This window comes from Motacilla alba, chromosome 1 (genome assembly GCF_015832195.1).
Source record: "Motacilla alba alba isolate MOTALB_02 chromosome 1, Motacilla_alba_V1.0_pri, whole genome shotgun sequence".
NCBI lineage: Eukaryota > Metazoa > Chordata > Aves > Passeriformes > Motacillidae > Motacilla > Motacilla alba.
The window spans coordinates 29,973,435-29,997,175 of record NC_052016.1 but is presented as its reverse complement, the minus strand read 5'-3'; the positions used below and the strand labels follow the sequence as shown (position 1 = coordinate 29,997,175).

The 23,741-nt window shown below is 44.6% G+C and overlaps 2 protein-coding genes across 8 annotated transcripts in view; one reads left to right on the top strand and one right to left on the bottom strand.

Moving 5' to 3' along the window:
- Window positions 1–2,577, top strand: part of ST3GAL6 (ST3 beta-galactoside alpha-2,3-sialyltransferase 6) — a 45,798-nt gene extending 43,221 nt beyond the window's left edge. For 2 of the 6 annotated variants that reach the window (XR_005258666.1, XR_005258663.1), the window contains 2 exons: window positions 226–290; window positions 2,324–2,459. Coding sequence is in view for 1 of the 6 variants with exons in the window: in XM_038151429.1 (XP_038007357.1) it covers window positions 226–228 (3 nt within the window). In the remaining 5 variants the exon portion in view is untranslated. The other 4 variants (XR_005258664.1, XR_005258665.1, XR_005258662.1 and 1 more) reach the window with 4 other exon arrangements.
- The window catches only part of COL8A1 (collagen type VIII alpha 1 chain), a 90,431-nt gene continuing 67,495 nt past the window's right edge, over window positions 806–23,741 (bottom strand). The window contains exons 1-3 of one of the 2 annotated variants that reach the window (XM_038151375.1): window positions 7,545–14,474; window positions 6,114–6,877; window positions 806–4,337 (exon numbers count right to left, since the gene is read on the bottom strand). In XM_038151375.1, the coding sequence (XP_038007303.1) occupies window positions 2,431–4,337; window positions 6,114–6,426 (2,220 nt within the window). In that variant the 5' untranslated portion in view covers window positions 6,427–6,877; window positions 7,545–14,474 and the 3' untranslated portion in view covers window positions 806–2,430. Of the gene's footprint in view, window positions 4,338–6,113; window positions 6,878–7,544; window positions 14,475–23,741 lie in introns of those variants that run through there. The other variant, XM_038151369.1, reaches the window with a different exon arrangement.

Below are 23,741 nucleotides of genomic sequence, written 5' to 3'. Positions count from 1 at the left end.
ATGTTTTTTGGGATTAATATCAAGAGCAGCATCATTGCAATTCGAATTTTTCATTGTATTTTGAATCTTGTCTTACTGTGGGCTGGCGGGGGATTGCTAAAATAAGAGATGGAGAACGAAGATGCTGTGCGATAAAAAATTTCAGAAAGTGAAAATGGCTTTAGATAGAAAGTGACAGATGCTGAGTGCAGTATTTAGCTAATTATTTGTTTTTCCTTTGTGCAGTAAAAATGAGATGCTGAGGGCTTCAGGGAGTCCAAAGGAGATTTGGATAACAATTCTCTGGCACAGTACGTATTCAGTGCATTGCTTTCAGTATGGACAGTTCAGGAGTTCACCAGCTTGGACAAAATGCTTGTCTTGGAGGTCAGATGGGGAAGCCACATCAGGAGAGCCAGCACCTCTCATCCTGGGCAGCCAGTTCTGCCTTTTCAGGCAAAACAAGCCCTTAGCAGCCGCCTCTCTGGCTGATTCCTCGGCTGCCCCTCTGCCTTCTTCAGCTGCACTCCCATGTTGGCTCATGCTGAGCAGTATCTGTCCCCAGGGGCTGCCTGAGGGAGCCCCTCCCTCTTCGTGTACCCCCCAGACCTTTCTGTGCCCTCCCACCAAATGGGATGTCTTCCTTCTCTGGCTTAGAGCATGTTTTGCCAGGAGATGCCAGAGAAAAGGGTGTATCTCTTAATTTTTTCCCCCCTATATCAGGCTGTCACTGGTTTCAGAGAGCCCTTGTTGTCTGATAAATTAGTTCAGCAGGATGAATCAGTTCCTTCTGATAGTTCTGAATGAAGACAGAATTGGTTTTTTGTTTTATTTTTAAAGATATTTAATAAGATATTTCTTTCAAATCAGTACAAAAATTTTAAATACAAAATTTTTTGCTTTTGACATATCTCATATATTCTGGGAACATACTGAAGTCACCAGTGTCTGGTAAACTGTCTGTCCATTCCTGCCACCGTTCCATAAAATTTCTGAGATAAAGCACCACATTATATCACTGGAGTCCTTAGTCAATGTTAGACTGGATTTAATTGGCATTACCATTATTTAAATGCAGAGTTTAATGCAATCTTAGTTCTGCATGAAAAAATCTAGTTCCATTTTTGAATCAAAAGCAGTAGCGGTAGCTAAAGACATTGAAGAAGTGATGAGCACTTAACTCCTTGAACTAGCGCAGCCGTGTGTGATGCGCAGCATTGTACAAGGAACCACAGCGAGGTCCACTGCCCTTTGGAAACAGAACACTCGTTGAGGTGAGATTAGCACCACTGATGAGCAGACAGAGACTTCGTGCACTGAAGTCGCTGTCCTCAAGTACAGAAAAGTATTGAGGCCTGCAGGTTCTCCTTGACAACTGGTAACATATAAATAAGGATTGGAAATCAGTTTTTAGATAGAACCAAGTTCTCGGATAAATTTGTGTGATCAGTATTGCCAGTAAAGTTATTGGTTGATCTCAAGCAACAAATCATTTAAGCAAACAAAGCTACTTCTGCTTTGCCTAGTCATTGACGAGCAAACTGATTCAGCTTTTGCTGAGTGGCATAATAGGCGTCTCTTCTGACAAGCTAAATGGGTTCTTGGTACAAGCACAAAAATCCAAGCAAATTTATGCCACCCTGAAGTATTGCCATGTGTTGGCCAAAATGTCTAAATGACGTGGCACAAGTAAATGGGGGAGATTGACCTCATCTACTTGAGCTGTGTGAATAGAGAATGGAGACTTTTTGAGTGCTTGTGGCATTTGGAGGTGAAACCAGTGCCTCCTGGAGGCATTGGTGACATTTTAGGTCCAGTGACTGCTGGAGAAGACTCGGGGGGAATAGTCACGCCATCAGGCATCCTCTTCCATCATAAATAAATAGTTCAGGAAAAAAACCCACATATGCTGGACTATTTTATTACAGGGGAAGGGAAATATAAGTCTCCAGCTAAGGGAACCTTTGCTTGTCAGGTAGACCTGCTATAAAAAATCCAAGAAAACCCCCACCCAGAAAAATAAGCCACTCAGTTTTTTAATATAATTAGAGACTGACCTACTCTGCTTTAAGTCACTGTTTTTCATCTCATAACTATGATCAATGCAACAGGAGTGAGTGACATACACTGATTTGAACTTTAGTACTGAATTACTGTGAATGAAATTAAGTAAGCATGGCATTGCAGAAATATATAATGTACAGCTAATATGTCCCCTTGGGTGCAAAACAGCTGTTTATGAACCTGATACACATCTTTAGATATGCTCACCACACCTTTTTTTTTTTATAACTAGTTGTGCATAATGTTAAACTTTGTATTTATTATTTTTGTTTTTGTACAGGATGATCCAAAATGGTCATAAAATGCATCTTTTGTTGTATAAAAATTAGAAGCAGAGGAGAAAGGTTTTCATTTTGTGTGTGTGTCTGTCTGTCTGTCTGTTTTGTTTTACATGGGATACAATAAATACCCTGAAAAAGACGAGTGAACGTACTTCCCGGCATAGAGTCCTGCCGCCTGCTCGGATGGCATCTGAACGTAAACCTTGTCTCCGTGCATTAGCTGCACCACGGCACTGCCCGAAGCCTGGTCCAGGAAGCCCTTCTTGTACTCGTCGTAGGTGTACATGAGCGGCTCGTTGTTCTTGTACAGCGCCACCCACACGTTGGCGCCTTTACAGTGGACGTGGTAGGCGAAATAGTAGACACCAGGGATCTCGCACGTGAAGATCCCCGTCTGGGGATTGTAGTTCTGCCGGCCGTTGTACAGGAGCTTGTCGAACTTCACGGGCACCCCGACGCGGGGGAAGGGCGTGAGGAGCTCTGCCGTGAACGCGGGCATCTCGTAGACAATGCTGCCAGCCTTGCCTTTCTTGCCCTTGTAGCCGTAGGGGGGCTTCAAGCCGTCTATCCCTGGTCCCACCTCAGGCAGGTACTGTCCCACGGCTGGTGGAGTGGGCGGGATGATGACCGGGGGACCTGGCGGCCCGGGGGGACCCGGTGGCCCCTGGAGCCCCGGCTGGCCAGGAGGACCGAGCGCCCCAGGCTTTCCCGGGGGTCCCTGCAGCCCCGCAGCACCAGGTTTGCCTACCCCAGGGAAGCCAGGGGGGCCGGGCATGCCTGGCTCGCCCTTCGCCCCTGGCAGCCCAGGGGGGCCGATGGGACCACTGGGTCCCGCGATGCCCGGGATGCCCGAGGGGCCCTGAAGTCCCTGGGCACCGGGGAGCCCGGGCTCACCCTTTGGCCCCACAAGCCCCGGAACACCCGGCAGCCCCGGCAAGCCTTTGTGTCCGGCTTCCCCCTTGGGTCCTGTGGGGCCCGGCAGCCCCCGCAGCCCAGGGCCACCCACTTCCCCAGGAAAGCCTGGCTTTCCTGGAAAACCCTGCAGGCCGGGTTCCCCTTTGGGGCCGACTGGTCCTGGTGGCCCTACAGCACCCCCCTCCCCTTTGGGTCCTGGGAAACCGGCGGCTCCCGGGGGGCCCATGATGCCTGGCAGTCCTGGCTGGCCGGGCTCCCCTGGTGGCCCTCCCATGCCAGGTGGCCCTGCGTGCCCCTTCTCCCCCTTTGGCCCTAGGGGCCCAGGCAGACCACCCACACCTCGCTCCCCTTTGGGCCCGGGGAAGCCCGGCTTCCCAACCCCAGGGAGGCCAGGGGGCCCCGGCAGGCCTGGCAATCCCTGCTCCCCTTTGCCGCCCGGGAAGCCGGGCTGGCCGGGCACGCCATCCTGGCCTGGTTTGCCAATACCAGGCGGGCCGGGAGGGCCTTGGATCCCGGGGGCCCCTGGAGGCCCCTGCAGCCCCAACTCTCCTGGGGGTCCAGGTTTGCCCAGGGGTCCTTGTGGGCCAGGGAAACCAACCATGCCAGGTTTGCCAACCCCTGGCAGTCCCACAGGGCCGGGGGGACCAGGCAGCCCAGGTGGACCCTTCAGACCTGGCAAACCTGGGATCCCGACCCCCTTCTCCCCTTTTGGCCCTGGGATCCCAGGGATTCCTGGTGGCCCCTTCATCCCAGGCTCACCCTTTGGCCCTGGTTGCCCCTGCAGCCCCGGAGCACCCGCCTTCCCTACGCCAGGAAGCCCATGAGGCCCTGGTGGTCCTTGCGGTCCAGGAATCCCCATGGGCCCAATCTCCCCCTTTGGCCCCATCTCCCCTCTTGGCCCTGGGGGCCCCATGACCCCTGGTTTTCCTGGCATCCCTGGCAAACCCGGCTTTCCAATTCCTGGGTATCCTTGTGGGCCTGGTTTTCCTTTGGCTCCTGGTACACCATGACCTGGTAATCCTGGTGGCCCTGGCGGCCCTCTTGGTCCAGGCTCACCCGGGGGACCTTGCTCACCCCTCAGACTGCGCATGGGAATTTCTGGGAAGAAAAAAAAGGGGAGAGAAAGAGATAAAAGGTGAGTGCAGTCACATCCTTCAAAAAACAGGCAGTTTTGAATTGAATATGCTTTTAATGATGCCTTGTGGCTTTGCAGTAGGCAGAGACAGCTAGCAAGTTACAGGTTGGTGTTGAGAATGAAGAGGATGTTACTACTCATGCTCCAAAATTCCATGCATGCTTCTGTTTCCACAAAGTAATTCTTGTGCTTCATATGTAAAAGCAATTTGTGCTTGGTGGTGTTTTCTACCTATACAATGTTAAACAGCAAAATCTGCATTTTGACCCATATTGCTGTAGATCAATCTACCTTTAAGAGTTTTTGCAGGAAACTCGGCGCTCTCGTGCTGTGGGAGGAATCCTGGCATAAAAGTGCTTTTTCTGGAGGGGCGTAAATAAGCAAGATCAATTTTAAAAGTTTGTATTAGTAAGAAGTTTATACATAGGGTATGTGTGTATTTTCCCCAAGGCTTTGGTTCCCATTAGAGTATTACTGGAAACCTGCAGCCTTAATCAGTATTGCTCTTTTGGCATAGCCATGTCTAGTTATGGCTCTTCTAAACACTTTGCAAAAGGTTTTTATTGTTGAAACCCACATTTTTGTGTATGTCACCACTTATTGCAGGTCAGGGTGGGGAAGTTGCTGCTGGAGTTGGTTGCTATTCAAGCTTCTGCTTTTTGGGTTAATGGAAACTCTTTCCACCTCTAAAATGTGTAAAGAAGTGAGACATTTGGGGAAGGACAGGAGATGAGGTTTGAGGACAAACCTCTGCTTTATGGGAGGCAGAAACCTTCCCTCTCTGCATATGTTGTGTTATGCACATCAAAAATCTTCGCTCATGAGGTAGGTTGATTTTACTACAGCCAACGGTGCTTGTTCAGACACTCCAGAAATAGGCCCTGAAATCATCCATTTCTCTCTGAAGTCAGAGGAGGCTGTGGTTAGCTGGGGCCTCAGTAAGACAAAGTTACCCAGTATGTCTGCAGTTGTGCAGATGCTGGTGGTCCTCACAAGGATTTTATGACACTGGGTGTTCTTGTCACCCTTTGTATTTTGGACATTTTTTATGTTTTCCTAAATACCTTAATACTGTCCAAACTTCCTTTACTGAACAGGGAAAGTGCTTGTATGCATGGACTTGTGCATTAATCCTCTGTACTTTCAGTGCCTCTGTTACACCCTTAAATAACCTACAGAGAGAGCGCAGACACTCTACAGTGTCTGCAGAGTAATTGTATATTCTTATCCGCAAACCTCAAAATCACAGGGTCTGGACAAAGTCAGACGAAACGGTGATGTTCCCATAAATTTAAACCTTGAGGCTCTTAGTTCATATGTCTTATTGTTCCAGTGAGAGTGGGAGCAGATCCAGACAGGACTCTGGGCCATCATGTGAAACCTCATCAGAGGGTCTCCTACAAACAGGTGGGACAACAAGGTTTTTCCTAGAGTTGAACAGCACCTGAGCAAACCTGTATGCTGGAGGCTCATTACAGGTATGGCTGCTCGGAGGCTGTGCTGCAGCCCAGAGGATGACTGTGGTCTTGTGCTGGTGACCCTGAGCTGCCCCATAGCTCCCATGAATCTGTTTTGTCTACCTGTGGCCAGGTATGAGCCTGGCCAGCTCTTTGGGCACAAGGGTGCTGTGCCCAGCCTGCAGCAGCAGCCTTCTCCAGTGTTCAATTTCCCCATGGCAAACAGTGCTTTGGCACGCCACATGGGACCGTGCAGGAGTAGAGAGGGACATGCTGACCTACCTTTCTCTTTCTTGGGAGCCATATCCTTGCCGAGCATGGGCATCTGTGGGACCTCCTTCCTGTACTGGGGCAGATGAGGGTACTCCTTCCCGTAGGGCATGCGGGGCACCTCCTTGCCCAGGTGCTGCATCGGGATGCCTTCTTTGCCCAGCGGCATGTGAGGTACTTGTTGTCCGAGGGGTTGGTACTGGGGCACCTGAGGTGGCAGCTGCTTGATCCCATAGTAGGCACCACCTTGAGCAGACCTCACCAGCTCTAGGTAAACAGTGACAGCCACTGCCAGCAGCTGCATGGGGAAGAGCAGCATGACCATCACCTGTGAAAAGCACCACAAAACACGCAGTTGGAAGATGTTTTTTCATGTTGTGCATTCCTCATTAGGGCAAGCTGTTCTCATTTTCTGCAGCAAACTGGACCTAAATCTCTGCAAAGTGGCCCTGGTTTGTGTGCTGCCCTGGAGGATATCCTACAGCAGGCCTATATCTGATTTATGGGAGGGTCTACTCAAGCAGTGCTATTACAGCAAATGCCCTTCTATGTATTTAGTTTGCTGCCTTCTCACCTGAGCTTTGGGGAGCTCTGCTGCAAGTTCTGGCGCACAGGAAGAGCTGGCAGGGGATGTGGGGATCTCCTAAATGTGTTCTGCCCAAGGAAGCTGTATTGTCAGTTCCCCTTCTGCTTTCCACAGCAACGAAAGCTCTGTTTCTGAGCTTAAATATGTGCCTAGGATTGTACCCTGTGGCTGCAGTGTCCAAGGGCTGTCCCTTTCTGTGGGGTTTCACCCCCGGATTGGGATGACCCTAAAAGATGGAAAAGTCCCTCCTCCAACCCGTGCTTTCGAAGAAAGACTCAGTAGTCTTCTGTTGTCTGGTCTCAAGGTAGTTTATTGTTGGTTATCTAAAAGATTCTTCTGAACTGCTGTGGCCCGTTCAGCAGCTCAGACAAAGGCACACTGCCCTCCCGGGGGCTGGTGCCATCTTTTATATCATATATTACGTACTACATGTTTATACTTTTTCCCCAATGCCTACTATCTACACTGAATGGTGACTTTCTACTCTAAACCAATCTGTGAGTGCCAACATCACCAAAGACATGGAGGTTAGGAAGGAGAAAGAAAGAGGACAGGGCACACTCAAATTCCTCCATCTTAGAACTCCTGACCCCCATGTACAAAACTTGGACCCCTGCGTACAAGGCTTAAAACCCCCCTGTACAGCACTCAGAAATCTTACCCTTTACTTCGTGACTACTTCTACTACAATACCTAAACTTTTGTGACTTCTTGTTCTTCCTGCAAAGTTGGTAAACTGTTCCATGGGTCAGATTTAAAGCTACAGGGGTCTCTGGCTGCATGCCAGGGTCTCAGATGCTTTTGATCTGGGTCTGGAACGTCCGAGAATGTCTGTGGGACATTCTGAGTTCTGACACCTTTCTATCACAGCTTCTTGCCAGCTCTCTTCTTAGGTGGGGTGGGATCCTCTTGGGCTCCTCCCAGAAAAAGTGGGCCTACTTAGGCTGCCACCACTCCAGGTAGGATCAGCCAACCCAAGCCTTCCTCTGGGAATGTTCAATTATTTCCTGAAGGTCTTCCCCACTGCAGATCCTGGCCCATTGTAAGGCAGCCCATCCCAGCACCTCACCAGTCCTGCTGACACAACAGGATGGGGTTGGGCTTTCTTTCTCTTCTTTATCAAAATGTTAGCTTGGGACTTCTTGTCCCACTTGCTGTTGGCTTTTCTTTTTGCAGTTAAAGGCATTACCATCAGCTGAACAGCACATTAGGAACCAGAAACTCCCTCAAGTAATGCAAATTAGGGGACAGCATGTGGTAAAAAGACTTTGCGTGTTGGAGTATTTTTCCCCACAACCGAATCTGGCATGCAAGTCCTGTCCATTCCAAATACACATGGCAGTTGCCAAGCCTGATGGCTGTTGCCACTGTCCCTTTTTTCTACCATGCAAAGATGCCTTGCACCCAACCTGGGTGCATTTCCAGGTCATTTGTGCTCCAGAGCTTTGCCAAAATGCTTGTCAGGACTTGCTCCCAGCAGCTGCTGTGCTCTGGTGTGATGAGGGTAGCCTGAAGAGGCAGCAAAGGCTTTGTGTCACCTGCTTATTTTTCTGTCCTTCCCCAGGAGCCTGGCTCAACATAGAGGACAAAAAAGTACCTCAGTCTACGGCAAAGGGGCTCAACACTGTGTCCTCATGTCTGGGAAGTATCATTTATGGGGAGACACTTTCCCCTGCGTGTCCTCCAGGTTTTATGTTTTACTCCTGCTTGACGTTTTCCATTCACTTGGTGTTAGCAAAGCACCTGGGAAAACCTTGCTGCTCTTTTAAAACATTCTCCATTCATTTTGCTCTGTGAGATTTAATCTCTAAATGGAAATAGGTATATAATCATTACTGAAGGTGTAAGTGGAGGCTAGACCAAGATGGTGTAGTTGAAATAAGCAGAAGGTTATTTTCCACAATGATCACATAGGGACATATCAACTATAGGAAAGCTGGAAATCTGTGTTAACAGCAAACCAAATATTTTAATAAAATGAAATACAATGAATAAACACTAGATGGAGCATATGTTGCACAGCTGAGTTTCTACAGTCACTTTCCCTCCCAGGAATTCTTGGACTAAGCAGCTGCCATGTGGCAAAGAAAACCAGAGCCAAGATGTACAGGAGTTTGTAAGTGTAGCTAAAGTCCAAGCACAATTGCTCATCCTTGTTCAGCAAAGCATTTCAGCAAATGCTTCTCCTCCAGTGAGTTTAATGTGGCTTTTAGCCCACAGCTGGCTGTGCTGCTGTGAGCTAAAGGTTTAGGGCCTTGGGATGTGGTATTTTTGCTTAAAGCTCAATGGTGAGCTTTGGAGTGGGAGGACAGCCTGTGCATGATCAGTTACTGTGGCTTGGCTGTGGTGGGGTGACTGAACTAACCCACTGCAGCTTCATCTGGGCACATGGACCCTAAGCAACCTTTTGGGGTTTTTTTGGGTGGGGCAGGGGGGAATGGGGGAGGCAGGAATATGTCCCCCTTGTCTTTCTTGGCCTTCCTGTTCCTTTCTGTACAGGAGTAACCTGCAACACCTTTGCCTCTCTATAGCTGAATAGGGTAATGCCTACCCAAGTTTGCAGGGAAAATCCCAGTTACTGGAAAATCTGCACTATTCTCTGCCTTTCTCTCAAAGGAAAAATATCTGTATGAAGGGAGAAATTCAGTGAAACCTTTAAAAAATTATAAGATACTGGATGATATAGGACTGGTTTTGAAACCTGTTAGTATGAAGGGCAAGGTGGATTTTGAAGAATGAGGTTATTAATTTAGCATCTTGGCTACTTTGTTGTTCTGGTGGCCAGTTCTGGGGGGGTTGTTTTTTTAAATAAGGTAACTTCAGTGGAATAAGTAGAGGGGGAAATAGCTAAAATTCCTTTGGATGAGATTTTCTCCTTGTTTTCTATTACAAAATATGGACATTGTGTGTGAGTGGGAGGCATTTGAAATAACTGAAAAAACTTTCCTGTGGGGAGACACCAGCCTTGCCTTGCCTCTCAGGGTGAACTCGGCCTCCTGCTGCTTGTGCCAGGCTGGCCTGGCCCTGCCAAGCATCACACAATGCACCTGCACTGGAACAGGCACGACCACAAGCTCCATGAGATGGTTTTGTGTATGCACATGGAAATTTTCAGGGAGATCAGGCAAGACTTGTAGAGATAGGAAGGCTCCAAAGAATGAGGTGATCTCACTACATCTGTGTTTCCTGTAGTGCTTTTGATTCATCCATAACCCAACCAGTGTGGCCTGGAAATGACAGATTGCTTCTCATCTATTGATTTTGGCTTGGGCTGGTGCCTGTGACTAGCTGAGGTGGAAAGTGGGAATTTATTTACTGAACAACCTTGGGCTAGATGGGACTTGGCTGACATCTTTGTGGGAGGAGGTCAGAGCCTCCCCTGTGGCCTCGTGAGCTGTCTGGGGCTTGGGGTCTGCCGCAGGTACTGGAGACACAGCCTGTGTTTGGTACTGTCTGTCCAGCTCGTCTCCCCCTGCTCCCAAAGGAAGGACAGATCAGACAGAATTAGTCTTGATGAGAGATGTGGTAGAGTCATATGTACTGCCACTGGATTATTCCTGTCAGATACCATCACTACAGGGAAAGCCTGCTTAGAAGCATGATAGATACTGGGGATAGTCCTTAAGAGTTTCTGCTCATCCTGCTCAGGTTCTCTAAAAAGTTATATATGCACTGAGAGAAGTTGAAGGTGTGTTTTTTCTGCCTTGCAGTTTGTTTTTGAATGCCTGGGTGCACAGCTCTAGTTTGAAGACCTCACTAGGAAACCTTTTAAATGGGTTTCCTAGTGAAACCCATTCACTGTGGGCATCTTTAAATGCCTAAAAGCTCCTGAAAATCCTGCTCTTGGTTTTCAAAATAAAAGATCCTAAATGTTGGAAAGGTCCTCCAGAGCTTCTGAACAGCAAAAGGAGATGTTTTCCCAGCAGTGACAGAAATCAAGGAGAGTGAGGAGGAGCAAAACCTGTTTTGAAGATGCAGCCAAAGTGTAAGACTTCCCACCTCCTTCACCCAAATCCCAGCAATTTAGGGATCACCTCCAAATGCATTCATGTAATGCGATCCGACATGCTTTCCATGGTGACTGTTGGTGGAGCAATAATTTGGCTTTGGATTGGGATTTTCCAGGATTTTTGTCAGAAAGCAATAGGAATGTGTCTGTGTATTTGTGGCAGGTTAATAAGTGCATGAGTGCACCTTTAGAGAAGCCAAGGGCTTGGAGAAAGCAAAGTTTTACTATAACTATGGATGTTGGAAGGAAGATGGAGGAGAGGAGCCACTGAGCTTTCCCACAATGTGACATGTCATTTTGCAGCAATCATTCTGATTAAGGCACAACAAACATTTTGGTTTACCTAGGATGGGACAAGACACTTAAGGGTGAAGTAACATTATCCTAAACCACAGTGTTCAGTTGCTTGTGTGTGAAGGCATCTGGTTGGCTCTGTGGGTGAGAGAGAATCCCTGAAAAAACACATTTTTACAGGCAAAGCTTGAGTGAGAACATTTCTCAATAATCTCTTTGGTAGAGCTGTTCTCCTGAGAAAACTATAAAGGACCTTCCTCTGGCTATTTGAGTTTGTCAGCAGAAACAGAAGACAAAACAAAATGTACCAGCAGTCATAATTCTTAAATTGGTGTAAAGAAATAATGGCTGTTTTAGCGTAATTATGTAAAGAATGTATGGAAAGAGTGATGCCCATCCACTTGGGACTTGAAATCATAGCTGGTCTTGCAAAGAGTGGAAACTAGACCTTGATTTATTGGTTCTTACAGGAAAGTCATCACTCTGCAACCAATGTTGCGTTGTCTGAGAACTTCTAAGATTACCACCCAGGGACTACTCCCATGGGCCTTATTTACCAGCCCTTGCTTTTGAATTGCTGTATTTCCCAAACAGGCATAAGGCATGAGTAGATCTGAGTGACCTGAAATCTTTTCCCTGTGGTCCCTTCCGTAGGGGCTGCCTGAAGCTGCAGGGACTAGTTCCCCACTGCACTGGGGGGATGGCCTTGCTAGTGCTCTGGTTTCCACATGGAAAATGTGTGCTGCAAAATAAAAATCCTAGTGACTCTGGAGATTTTATTCACAGAAGAGTGCTACTAAAAAGATTTGATGATAAAAAGCTAAATTATCCAGCGTGGTTTTGTCTGGAGATCCAAAGTAGCTAGGGTGACTTCTGGGGTGACCTTGACAACAGATCCTGTTACCAAGTATCTACAATGGTGTATCCAATCCCACAGGAGCATTACACACCTCGCTAAAGTGTCTGTCATACAGACATGCAAGAGCAGTATAATGCAATGGAAATGGCAAACAGTGTTGAGATGCATAAGGAGCAGCCCCACTGCATTGCAGAGAGGTGGTAGGTGAGGTGCACAGCTGTTCTCTGGGGGGTTTCCACTGGCAGGCCCCAGTTCATACACAGAGGTACATGGCAGCTCAAGAAATGTTGCAGAAGGGCTTATAAGAGAGAACTGAAGTCCTCACAAAGTGATAGCACTTTTTTTTTTTTTTTTTCTGTTTTCATTTTTAGTGCTACTTCGGGAACAAGCACCTATCCTGTCCCTGCTTTCTACAATACAGATCCCTTAAACTACTGATTGATTTGTGCTTGCAAACATCTGCACCCCCCCCAAAATACATGTCTTTCTTAAGGTCTCCACCACGTGAAAAGCACTGGATTAAGCACTGGGCTTATAAACTGGGGAGGGGAGTGTTGGCATTTGTAAACCAATTCTGTTTGCTAGCTACCTTTTTAGGAAGAATTCTCATCACAAAATTAGAAGAGCAGCTATCTAGGCTTTAGTTCCTGTAGCAAATTAAGCTATTCCTATGCAGTGAATAGCTGTTGTGACTTCAAGGGTGGGGTGTTTTCAGACACGAGAATCAAGCAAATGTTGATTGTCGTTCTCAGCACTGGTGCTGCAAAACATAACCGACTTGAGCAGTGAATTTCCCAGCACATTGTTGTCCACAGTTTTCAAAGACACTATTTCAAAAATTCATCACAGCTTGAATTCATCTCTGGATCATTAACTCTGGATTTCATTAAATTAATCTCTGGATCATAAGAGGACTAACCTGTCAGTCAGTGAGTACTTTCTAAAGAGACCTGAGGGTACCCTGTACTGTACAGAGACTGAATTTTAGTGGAAACTTGTGTTTTCAAGTACAGGAAAAAACAAAACCTTTTGCATGCCAAATAATTTTGTGCATGCTCAAGTGCCATTTAATGCACACATTGCCACACTTCTGTCTTTCTGTGCCAAATGAGTCTTTACATCATTTGGACAGATGTTTTCCAGCAAACTAATTAAACCCCAGTGTAGGGGGTTTCTTTTTTTTGCAAATTCAGTCATATTCCACATAAAAGCAGGGAGTGAAGGAACCAAATATACCTTGAGATGGATTTCCTCTGAAAGCTAACCTGTTTTGTAACCCAAATTAGCACTAACTGCACTGATTTAATCTTATTTTCAGCAGTGAAGAGCAGGAGGACAGTACAGGGGAGCACAGCCCCTGGGCAAGGACCCAGCCATGCTACTGGCACGAGATGGTTGATCTATGCTCCAGCAGATTTGGGGTCCTGCACCATATTGCTTGTAACAGTGCCTAAAGCTTCACTGAAGGCAATACCTGCTTCTTCAGTAGGTGAAGAATTTACTTTGCTAAAGTGTCTATAAAGGCTTGTGCATTCAGTAGGGAGGAAAGTACAATTTATGTAAATGTAATCCTGCCTTTTTGCTTCTTGAGAAACTCTCCCACAGAGATCAGGTTTATTTTTTTTCCCTTCCCTCCTTTTCACTGTCCCCTTCAAGGAAACAAAGTAGTCTCAAGTGTCTGTGTTCAGTTTAGATTACCAAGAAATAGCTATTGTTCAGTATGTTAAAAATAAATTAAATCATATTTTGCTCAAGGTCTAACAACTGTGTCTGATTATCATGTGGTATTTAGTAAATCTAAGGCAGTCATAACAAGTATTGTCATAATAAACATTTTAAAACGCATGCATAAACCTGCTGCTAATGGGGAATATTCAACATGTGGCAGATGCTTATTTCTAGGGTTTTTTCAATTCAAAATGGTGCCTACAGCTTCTTTCTTAGAGAAGTGTGATAACATCTAAATAAATGGCTTCATCTTAAAAACCAGTGGTCATCCATGAGCTATCTTTGGCTTCACTGGTAATTATATGATCTTTTATTGCAATGCCTGGGGAGGTCTCTGTTTATCCATTTATAAATGTATTTCCAAAAACAAAGCACTTGCCTCTGTTCCAGTTTGTCAGCAAACACATTCATGTGTGTGCTCACTCTGGATGATCACCCTGCCTTCTGTATGAAAATGGCACCCCTGGGCTTCCCCAGTTTCTTACTTCTAGACATAGTGTATCTGCATGTGGGCCTGTGTCTGTTGCTTGTGTGCAGGTATTTATGTGTGCCTATGTCTGAAAACACACCCTGCCAGTGGAAGCAGCTACAATGAGAAGGAAATTTTTAGCCCATGCAGACATAATTATGTTACCTCTAGTTTCCTCCTCATGCCCAGTGTGCTGTGAGCCTACCTATGTGGGCTCAGGTAGGCATCTCCTTATGTCTCTGTACATCTGGGCATGATAAGTTTCACATCATCACAACCCCAGCTCCCATGCACAGGCCTCTGCTGGCTCAGCACAAACACAAAGGTCACAATTTATGATGATATTAAGATGCTTGGCACTGGTAATTGATTTCCAGGCGGGTTCATCTCTTGCATGTTTTTGAGGGTCTGGCCCAGATGCTGTTTGCTTGAAAGCTACTTCGAATCAGATGGCAGGGAGCCGTGACAAGGATCAGTAAGTTGGGCACCACAGGCCAGGTGACCACAGTCCCCGGGGACACAGCTCTCTTTCCTGGTGGCATGTACTCATTTGCACGAATTGGTGCCTGACCTCGGGCTGGGGAGGAAGGTCCAATGTCGGGGAATGTTTGCAGAAAAGCATGCAACTTTAATTATGAGATTAGAATTAATTATAGGTAGGATTTAGCAAATACCTGCCTTTGAATATGTTTTCCTGTTCTCTGCCATACGGCATGCACTGAAATCCTCTGCCTAATGCTCTCTTCTGGGCAATTTGCCTAAAGTCTTGGTGGCAGGCAGATTTGATGGAGACACTTAAATGACTGCCACTCAGTCCCCGTTCAGCGATCGGCAGCGATCGGCGCACAAAGCCAGATCCAGTAATGTGGAACACACAAAGCGATCAAAGGGCAGAGCTGCCTCCCTGCTTATTGGCACGGAATCGTGCTGCTGGCACGGAGCCTCAGCCTGGCCGCCGATGTGTCCGAGCACAGCTGTTTGTTCAACTTGGGAACTGCACTGAGGGCTCCTTCTCTGCAGGGCTGGTGCTACCAAGCACTGCAGAAGGAGCTTCCCGCAGGCCACAGCCACTGATGCCATCCAAGGAATTCTCCTTATCAGATACAACAGGTTTGCCATGCATAACACACTGGAAAGGAGGCTGGTTTTCATGGAAGTGCTTGTATAGTCAACCAACTGTTTCCAAGGGTGTTGTTGATTTGGGTTTTGTTTTGGTGAGAACGCTTCACATCTGCTGCCAGTCCCACTAACCCCAAAATAACGCAAAGACAAAAAAACTGATGACACACTTCAGACTGAAGTGTGTGATCAGTAGGCTGAACCTTGAGGTGCTGATAATGAACTATGGTGATTGGTGGTTCCATTGCAGTGTGAATAGGGAACTGCAGGCTTGCTTTGGAAGCCTCCCTTCTCAGCTGTCACTCATCATTCTTGGCCTTGCTCTGCCCTGGGATAGGTTGTGCGTCTCCCTGCAGTAGAAGTCTCCCAAATTTTCATGATACAATTGTTTGTGTGTTATTATGGTACGATACTTTGCCAAGTGCATCACAGTATTTTACTGTTTTAATCTAAAGTGGTGCCTCTAGCAGTGCTGATATGAATTATACTCACTGGTAGAAGTGTAGAGTTTCCATTTCACTACCTCTTGGGTTAGCCAGCCACAGCTTTGAGAACAGGCCACAGGCTATCAATTGGCTCTAAATGACAAGTGAATAATCCACACAGTTCACTGTTAAACTTGTTAGTCCATGGAATGCTCCATCTCATCAGATGTGTGGGAGTAGACAGAAGTGAGGGAAGAAGACTGTCTCTTTCTCTGACAATTAACAAACTCAGGTATATCCTGAATCTTTGGCCAAATATGCATAAGTGCAAGAATGCTATTCTGAAGGATATCTACCAGTTTTACTGGTTAGAGAACTCTTAGTTCCTCATTTGATTAATTGAATTACTGTACTAAAAGCAGAAAAAGATTTTGTCAGCCTTGTGAAGGTGCACTGAGTCTTAAATCTGTTTCTATATGCTTTATTCTAATATGGCATGGTTTAGGATTTTATGTCTTGTGTCTGAAGGATTGCTTGGAGAAGGAGCATTTTATGAATTAGCAGACCTCAAGACCTTTAGGAAAACTTAGATGTGCATGCAGAAATTCCCTCCAATGACACTTGCAAGACACAAAGAAGTGCTGAAGTATGTCTTTTTCTTAAACACTTCCCAAAAGATGGCAGTGGAAAGAAAAATCCTGATTATAGAAGTGTTCTTGATAATACCAGGCACTGATAGTTGCAAGTGTTGTAGGGAAGATAATTTGTCTTATTAGTCTAAGTGTTATGTAAAGCAGTACAGCTGTCTGCAGTTGTAATATTTGTGCAGGCTGGACTTCTCAGCCTGAGGTACACTTAGTGCCAAACCTAAGGACACAAGGGAAAAGTGGCCAGAAGCTGCTCTTGGGCTTCTCTTGATCCCGAGGCTGTAGCAAGTACTGTTTCAGTCGCTAGTGCCACTTGAGGTCTGCCCTGCCCTGCATAGCCTATGAGCCACTCACAACACCCTTTGTGGTGTGACATCCTGCCGTGCCATGGACACTGTCACCATGTCTTCATTTTGGGGATGCAAAGGCTGCTCTGTCGTAGGTGGACAGAACACTGCCACAGCTTTGGAAAGGCAGATGTATGTCTCCACTAATGCCTGGTCTGGCCACTGGTCTGCTATGGGACAGTTTGGGAGGTGAGGGCTCCTGGCAGCTCTAGAGTGCCTGGAGCAGGCAGGAGGAATGGCTCTTTGGAAAGGGTTAAGTTTTAGCCTATTTATTATCAGGATGAAGCAGGACCCTCTCTAAGGTGTAGAACTTTCTAGCTCTTTTTAGCACTGTATGCATACTGATTAAGTTGAAATGCTTTACAGTGATCCACTACAGGAAGCCCTTAACCCCTATCAAGGAATCAAGATCATGAAATCTCATTAAGAAAGAGAGCCTAATTCTGGGTGCACAGGTTTTTTGGTTGCAGTCTTTTGGTTACGAATACATTTTATTTCCTGTGCCCCTTTGTAGTGATCATACTCCAGCCTTTGTGATCTGAGCAGTGGTTACTTTACTTTAACAGTCCAGCAAGTTCTTGCTCTACAAAGCAAGAAATCTGTGTGGGATTCCTGAAGTACTTCGTCTGATCCTAATTTGAAATAATTTATTGTTCTCTGTGACTCCTGTTGCAATCCTGTGGCCTCATGCATTGCCTTCTTGCCAGAAAATTTGCTTGATTGCCTCTGTCTGAAACTGGCACAGCATTTCTGTTCCTTTTCTCACTTTGATGGCGTACAAAATGTGTTTTCTTGGCCATGACTTTTTTTTTTTTTTTTTTTTTTAATAAAAGCAAGAGGTTTTGGAGGCTTTATTTTGGAGACAAATTGTTACCATTTTACAATATTTCCGTTCACTGTGCTTTGATGAGCCTGTCAAGAAAAAGAGCAGCTCCTCTCTCCCTTATTTTTATTTGCTGTGCTCTAACTCAACTCTGCCACTTCCCAGAAACCCAAAGTCCCAGTCCAAGGGAGATATGAAAACAGTAACAAATGTCTGTAAAATATTTTTCTTGAAAAAACTTCCTCTCAGACAATTTTTTGGAAGGTTATTTGCCATTAAAAAAATTCCTGCCCTTTGCATGCTTTCCTACCTTTGCTCAAACAGTGGAAGAAATAGTCTTGCCTTAGAAGGTTAAACACACTAGACTACTCCACCAAGAGTGAAATCAGGAGCATACTTTAAAATTATTTAGTGGTAATTATTTTTCTATTTTATTGTGAAATATTTCAGGTATCATCATATTTGTTAGGATGTGCTAATCATGATCTGACACTCCATTCACAAAATTCAAGCAGGTCTTAGCTCACAAACATATTTCCTAAATGGATAAATTATTTTACTTTTATGCTACTTTTCATGATAAAGACTAAGATGACAATAACTACAACTAAATGCTCATTTGGTTAAAATGGTTTCAAAACCAGGCTTGTATTTTTCATGAAAGACCCTCTGTGCTCTGGGTCACACCTATGAGCACACATGAAGGTAGAAGTTGCTAGATGGTAGGCAGTGGATCTACCAATGTAGGTCCCTTCATCATCTGACATTTGCATAAAAACATGGCTGAAAATCACTGAAAACTCCTCTACGCTACCATCATGGCTGAACTGCACACACACATCTGTCATGCAGGAACAGATCTGTTCCTAAAGACCTTCTGTCTTTTCCTCTTATGTAGCAGGTAAAAAATGCATCTTATTCAAGTCTGCTTCAGCACAAAAGCACACATCAGTGGAGGGGCAAAGAGACAAAGCTTGAAGTCACTGTTATTTGTTAGCAAGTGTTACATTTACAGGCCTACACAGGTACCCACTTCCCATTCTGCAAGTGCAGAAATAAGGGTAGCAGGACACAACCAAAAAAATTTTCAGCCTGAGTTGTGAAATACTCCCTGTAGGTTTGATTCAGTGAATATTTACAGCAGGAGTTTGCCACACGTCTCAAAAGCACAGCAATGGAAAAAAAACTTCTGAAGAGCGCACACACACATACACACAGAGGAAAGACCCTCTCCATTCCACTCACACACACTTATCCTGGATCCATGAAAGTATACAGTCATTTGAACTCCAAAAATGTCAGGGGATGGAATTAATTTCCTATATGCAATCCAATGTGCTATGGTTTAAAGGACTTGAAATCACCACATCCGTCACTTTGGAACAACCCAAATGAAAAGCAAAGTCAAGCCCTGAGGAGCAAATACTATCAGTCACTCACTTTAAGTCTCTCAACTCTACTCAAGGAGAACAATCTGAAATGTTCTGTGCAGCCATTTGGACCCATGATGACTGAGACAAGCAAATGCACAGACTGGAAAGATGATCAGTGCTCAGCTCTGGGGACTAATAGTTATAAAATATCTGCACTGGGAGCTGGCACTTGCGTTTCATCTATGTTGCAGCCTGGATGAAGGGACAGACAGACAAACATGCAGCTACCAAGCTGCTCAACTGGGTCAAGGGTGAACACCAGCCTCTCTTCAGCTTCCTGCATCACTACAAGGTAGAGCTGGGGCTGGAAGCATAGGAGAATGTAGGATTGGTGGGGGAAATTAAAGCACTTCCATCCACAACTGAAATCCAAGCCCCTTATCAGGAGGGCCTGAGAAGCTGATGCCTGGGCTGTTAGACCACTGAAATCTTCCTCAAAGGCACCTTGGTCCCAGTGCACAAGCCTTTCTTAGTGCTGGGTGTGGACCTGAGGCTTCATTTACCTGTGGACACTTCCCAGGTTTTCAGACAAAGTCTCTCATTGGTTTCCCTCCTCCCTATGGTTTCTTGAGTCGGCTGTGACCTGTGCCAACTCTTACCCACCTCTTGGGAGCTGATGCCTGTAGCCTGCTGGCTCAGGCATGCCCAGGAGAGAGGGAATGCCAACCTCAGAAGTGCCTTTTGCTAAAGAAAGAATTAGACCAATGTTCCTCAGCCCAAGTATGACTGTGCTTGAGGTGCTGATGGTTGCTTGGAGTTTGAAAGAAAAATTTGGCACCTGCTTTCAAAAGAGGACTGTGAGCTATGAGCCAAGAGTGGAGGGACTTGTGCCTGTGTACTTCATTCACCAGAACGCACTTAAACCCAGGAGAGAGCTAGGACTTGTGATGCACTGCAATCTTTGCTATGCAAGCCTTTGCTATTTGGCTGGTTTAGGCAACTCCCCAAACAGTGGCTTTTGTGAATTCCCCTCCAAGGCACTTAACTCCACTTACACACATGCATGGAGTGCCGGCATCTAATTCAGGCATGTGGACTCCATTACGGAGCCAGATGCAAACATCCCCTCACGGATTAGGATCTGAAAGGTTCTATATCATGTACTGTCAGTCAGCTAAGGCATCCGTTCACTGCCCCATACTCCTTTTTTTTTTTTTTTTTGTTTAAAAATTTAGACTTTTTAAAAACAGTTAAGCATTTGTAAAGTTATTCTTGTATCTGTGCAAAGGCGTAGTTAAGGCATGTGCTAGATATTCCCAGGATGATGCAGTTAAATCAACAATGACTAATTCCACAAAATCTGGCATTAGAAAAATGCACTTAAATTATGTCATATCCTTCCCTCTAAACCTTGTCTACCAGATTCTCCATGCTGAAAATCAGAACCAAAGGTTTATGGCTACTTACAGGCCGTGGCTCAACCAAATTCAAAAATAAATCCACCAGCCTGGTATTTCTCTAGCAAGCAAAATGGAGTTGTGTTTCATACAGCAGGATGGCTATCAGCAGTGCTTAAAAATATCTTCATTTGTGTGTTTTGTTTGACTCTGAGATGGGGCGCCCACATTAATTCAAAGTTAATTTTGCATTTAGTCAAGAAACATGCTCTGATTTTCAAATGTTAGCAGAAATCATGTGTTCTTGACAGAAATACTTCTGATCTGCTTTGTGATAACTGTGCTTATGAAAGAGATATTCTGGAGTATATAATTATAGCCCACAGGATCGGAGTGAGAGCGTTTTTTCTTTACTGTTCTTTCTGAACAGTATTGCCTGAAAATTGTCACAAATTTCTCAATAAATTAAATAGTAAGGCTGATCAGATCCTGCAGGAATGAGCTCCTTAGAGGACTGTACTCATAGTTTGTATTAGTAAAGTCAGCAAAGGTCTAATGTTTCCAAAGGTGTGTTTGCAGCTTTGTGAGACACTTTGACAAGTGCCAGCACTGGGGTGCAATTTGGGCTGTGTTTAGAGCAGGAGCACTTTGCTGCTGAAACAACACTAAATGACAAGGTACTTGTAGCTGAAAAGCAGCCAAACCAGCAGCCCTGAACACGGTGCTGGGAGAGTACTGGGACAGCCCAAGCATGCACACCTGAGCATATGCACACAAATGAAACAATCAGTGAGAATTCAAATAAAAAAATCAAAACTCCAAATCAGCTTTGCTGGTATTTCTGCATCTACATGAGTAGCTTGTGCTGACATAACTGTTTCAACTGTTTCTGAGGGGACCCCAGAGCACAGCAGCTTCCTAGCAGGCAAAGGAAGAAACACCTGGAGGAGAGCTGAGTCTGGAATGGAGGGAAATGTGTGAAGGAATTAACTGAAATACCAGAGATTTAACAGCTCTCTGCTTAGAACTGGGAGGTAATCCAATTTCTTCCATCGTCACTGATTTAAGCTTTAACAATAAATCAGCAGTGATTGTACTGGACAAAAATGTAAAAGATTTTATAATCTCTGGGAATGTATGACATCCATGTTTGCTCTTTCATTAGATACTGTTCTCAATACAGGTTTTTGAAAGTAACATGCAGAGAGGGGAAGTAAGTCAAACTTTCAAAGAGTTTTCATCTCTTAAGAAACAGAGAGCAGAACGTACAAACTGCTGCCACATGACAATGTCAGTGCCTTTAAATGGATTGATTTTGAATAGTATCTATCGAAATTATCACCCTCCTCTTCTTTTCAACCTAAAAGGCAGTACCAGTAATCAAAATCACTAAGAAATTGCAAAAACCCCTCAACTTAGTATATTTAATTTTTTTTTTCAGTTTTGGGGGTTTTGCCTATTCAGCTTCTAGACTGGATTATCTCCTAATATGCACTTGCAGTCATCAACATTTTGTGACCATACAACACTGCTGTGGCATTCATAGCCCAGTGATAACTGTTACGGAAGAGAAGACAAACCTACTTATTTTTCATTTGTAAATGCAAAATTATTAATGCAATATTGTTGAAGAATTTCCTGGCTAGTTTTCCCTTGTCTGCTTCAGGCAAAAAAATGATTGCTGAAGTTTAATACTTTATGAAACCTCCTGACTATGAATGTCTAGTAATTCTCCTTGGGAGGATCTTTGACACAGATAAAATGCAGAAATCTGAACAGGCATGATGGAAAACTACATGCAGTAGAGACTGTAACTTTGAGAAAGTTGTGTCCCACCAGTTCCTGTGCATTGATTATACTGGTGAGTATCTATTTTGTAAAGTAAAAAGTATATTTCCTAGAGTTCAGTAATTTGGGCCAGTACATGATCTGGAATAGATTCTTCTCAATTAATTCAATTAATTACTTCCATGTAATAATTAGCAACATTAGAAGCTTGTGAAACTCAGGAGTTGGTCACTTGTGCAGACAGACAGTTTGGCATATGTACATAACCCCATTAATTTGAATGGGAACTGTAACCTGTATAAAATCTGCTAATTGTTAATTATTTTAAAATTAATCTCAACTTGTACATACCGAGACAGTTATCCATGCAGTAGACTGTAGCCTGTTTTTCCTAATCAAGCAAAACTACAATGAGAATTTTGCTCAATTAAGAACTGAATAATTTGGCTGACTTTTACTCAATTCTTGGCAATAGAAAAAAAAATTAGTATTTCCAACAGTAAGTGCCAGTGCAAAATATTTTGGCAAGGAAAAAATGTCACTTTAGATCTATGAAATTACCATTTTCAGGCAGTAAAATTAGAATCACTCTGGTTTGTATTAACTTTAAAATACCCAAACCCTGGCCAGCTATTGTGGAGCTAAATAAACAGGTATCCACTACGGGCCCAGATTCTGTTCTCAGTTATAGAAGCATTTTGACTGCAGTGGAGGTAACTCCCATTTATAAGGAGAAAAACCAATATCACTGAGTCCCAACTTTTGCATGTGCCTAATTTAATGATACTGGTATTCTGCTGTAGGAGTTATCAGAGTGGTTAATGTATCTGGTTTGAAGTGGACAACAGTGGTTGTTACTGAGTCCATTTTACTGCAACTTATCTTGCTTGTTATGACATTTAATGGGATGTCCCAGATGAACAGCTTGACTAGCCTAGCCCCTCTGAGCTAAAAAGAAATTTTCCAAAGATGGAAGAGTTGGAGAGTGGGAGTGTTGCTTGCCTTTACTTATTTTCTTTAAAGGAAATGTTTTTCTTACCATTCTTTTCATCTATTCAAAGCTATCCCAAAGCCTTGCTGGAAATTGGGCTGGAAATGTAATGAGAACAGACATTATTTCATATATCTTATTTTTTTTTCAACTGGCAACAAAGAATCCATTTAATTAAATGAAAGCTGATTTTGGATGTCTCTGTTGCTGTGCAGACCTACAGGCAGTAGGAGAATGAGGAAAGAACCTGTAATGTAAACCTATCACATTAAAAATACATACTTATGTTCAGACTTGACTATTGTTTTACAAGGAACTCCCAAGAAAACATGCATGTGTATCCAATTGCCTGCAGAAGTTTTCTTTAAACACTCATGAAATCAACATATCATACTCCAAAGATTTCTTGGTTTAGCAGGAGGTAGGGCTGTAAATGTTCTATTCATATCCTTCACCATGGGTTAGCTGATGCCACCAGCAAACCCACTTCATACCTGTGGAAAAGGCTACACCTCATTGGCCTGCTTGGGAGCTCTGCAGGCCAAGTGTCAGTGCTGCAATCAGATCTATAAATCTGCTACATTATTTGTGTGTTGAAGCTTCTCTTCCCATTGTGATGAAGAAATAATTGAATTGCAGAATTCCACCAGTTACATGTGAAGCTCATTGAATTTTATTCTCTAACAAAAGCATTATTTTGTAAATTGGGGAGGAAAAAAGTTTAAATGTAAATGGATACATATGTTTTTGGTACTAAAACCCATTTAATTACATCATTATTTTGC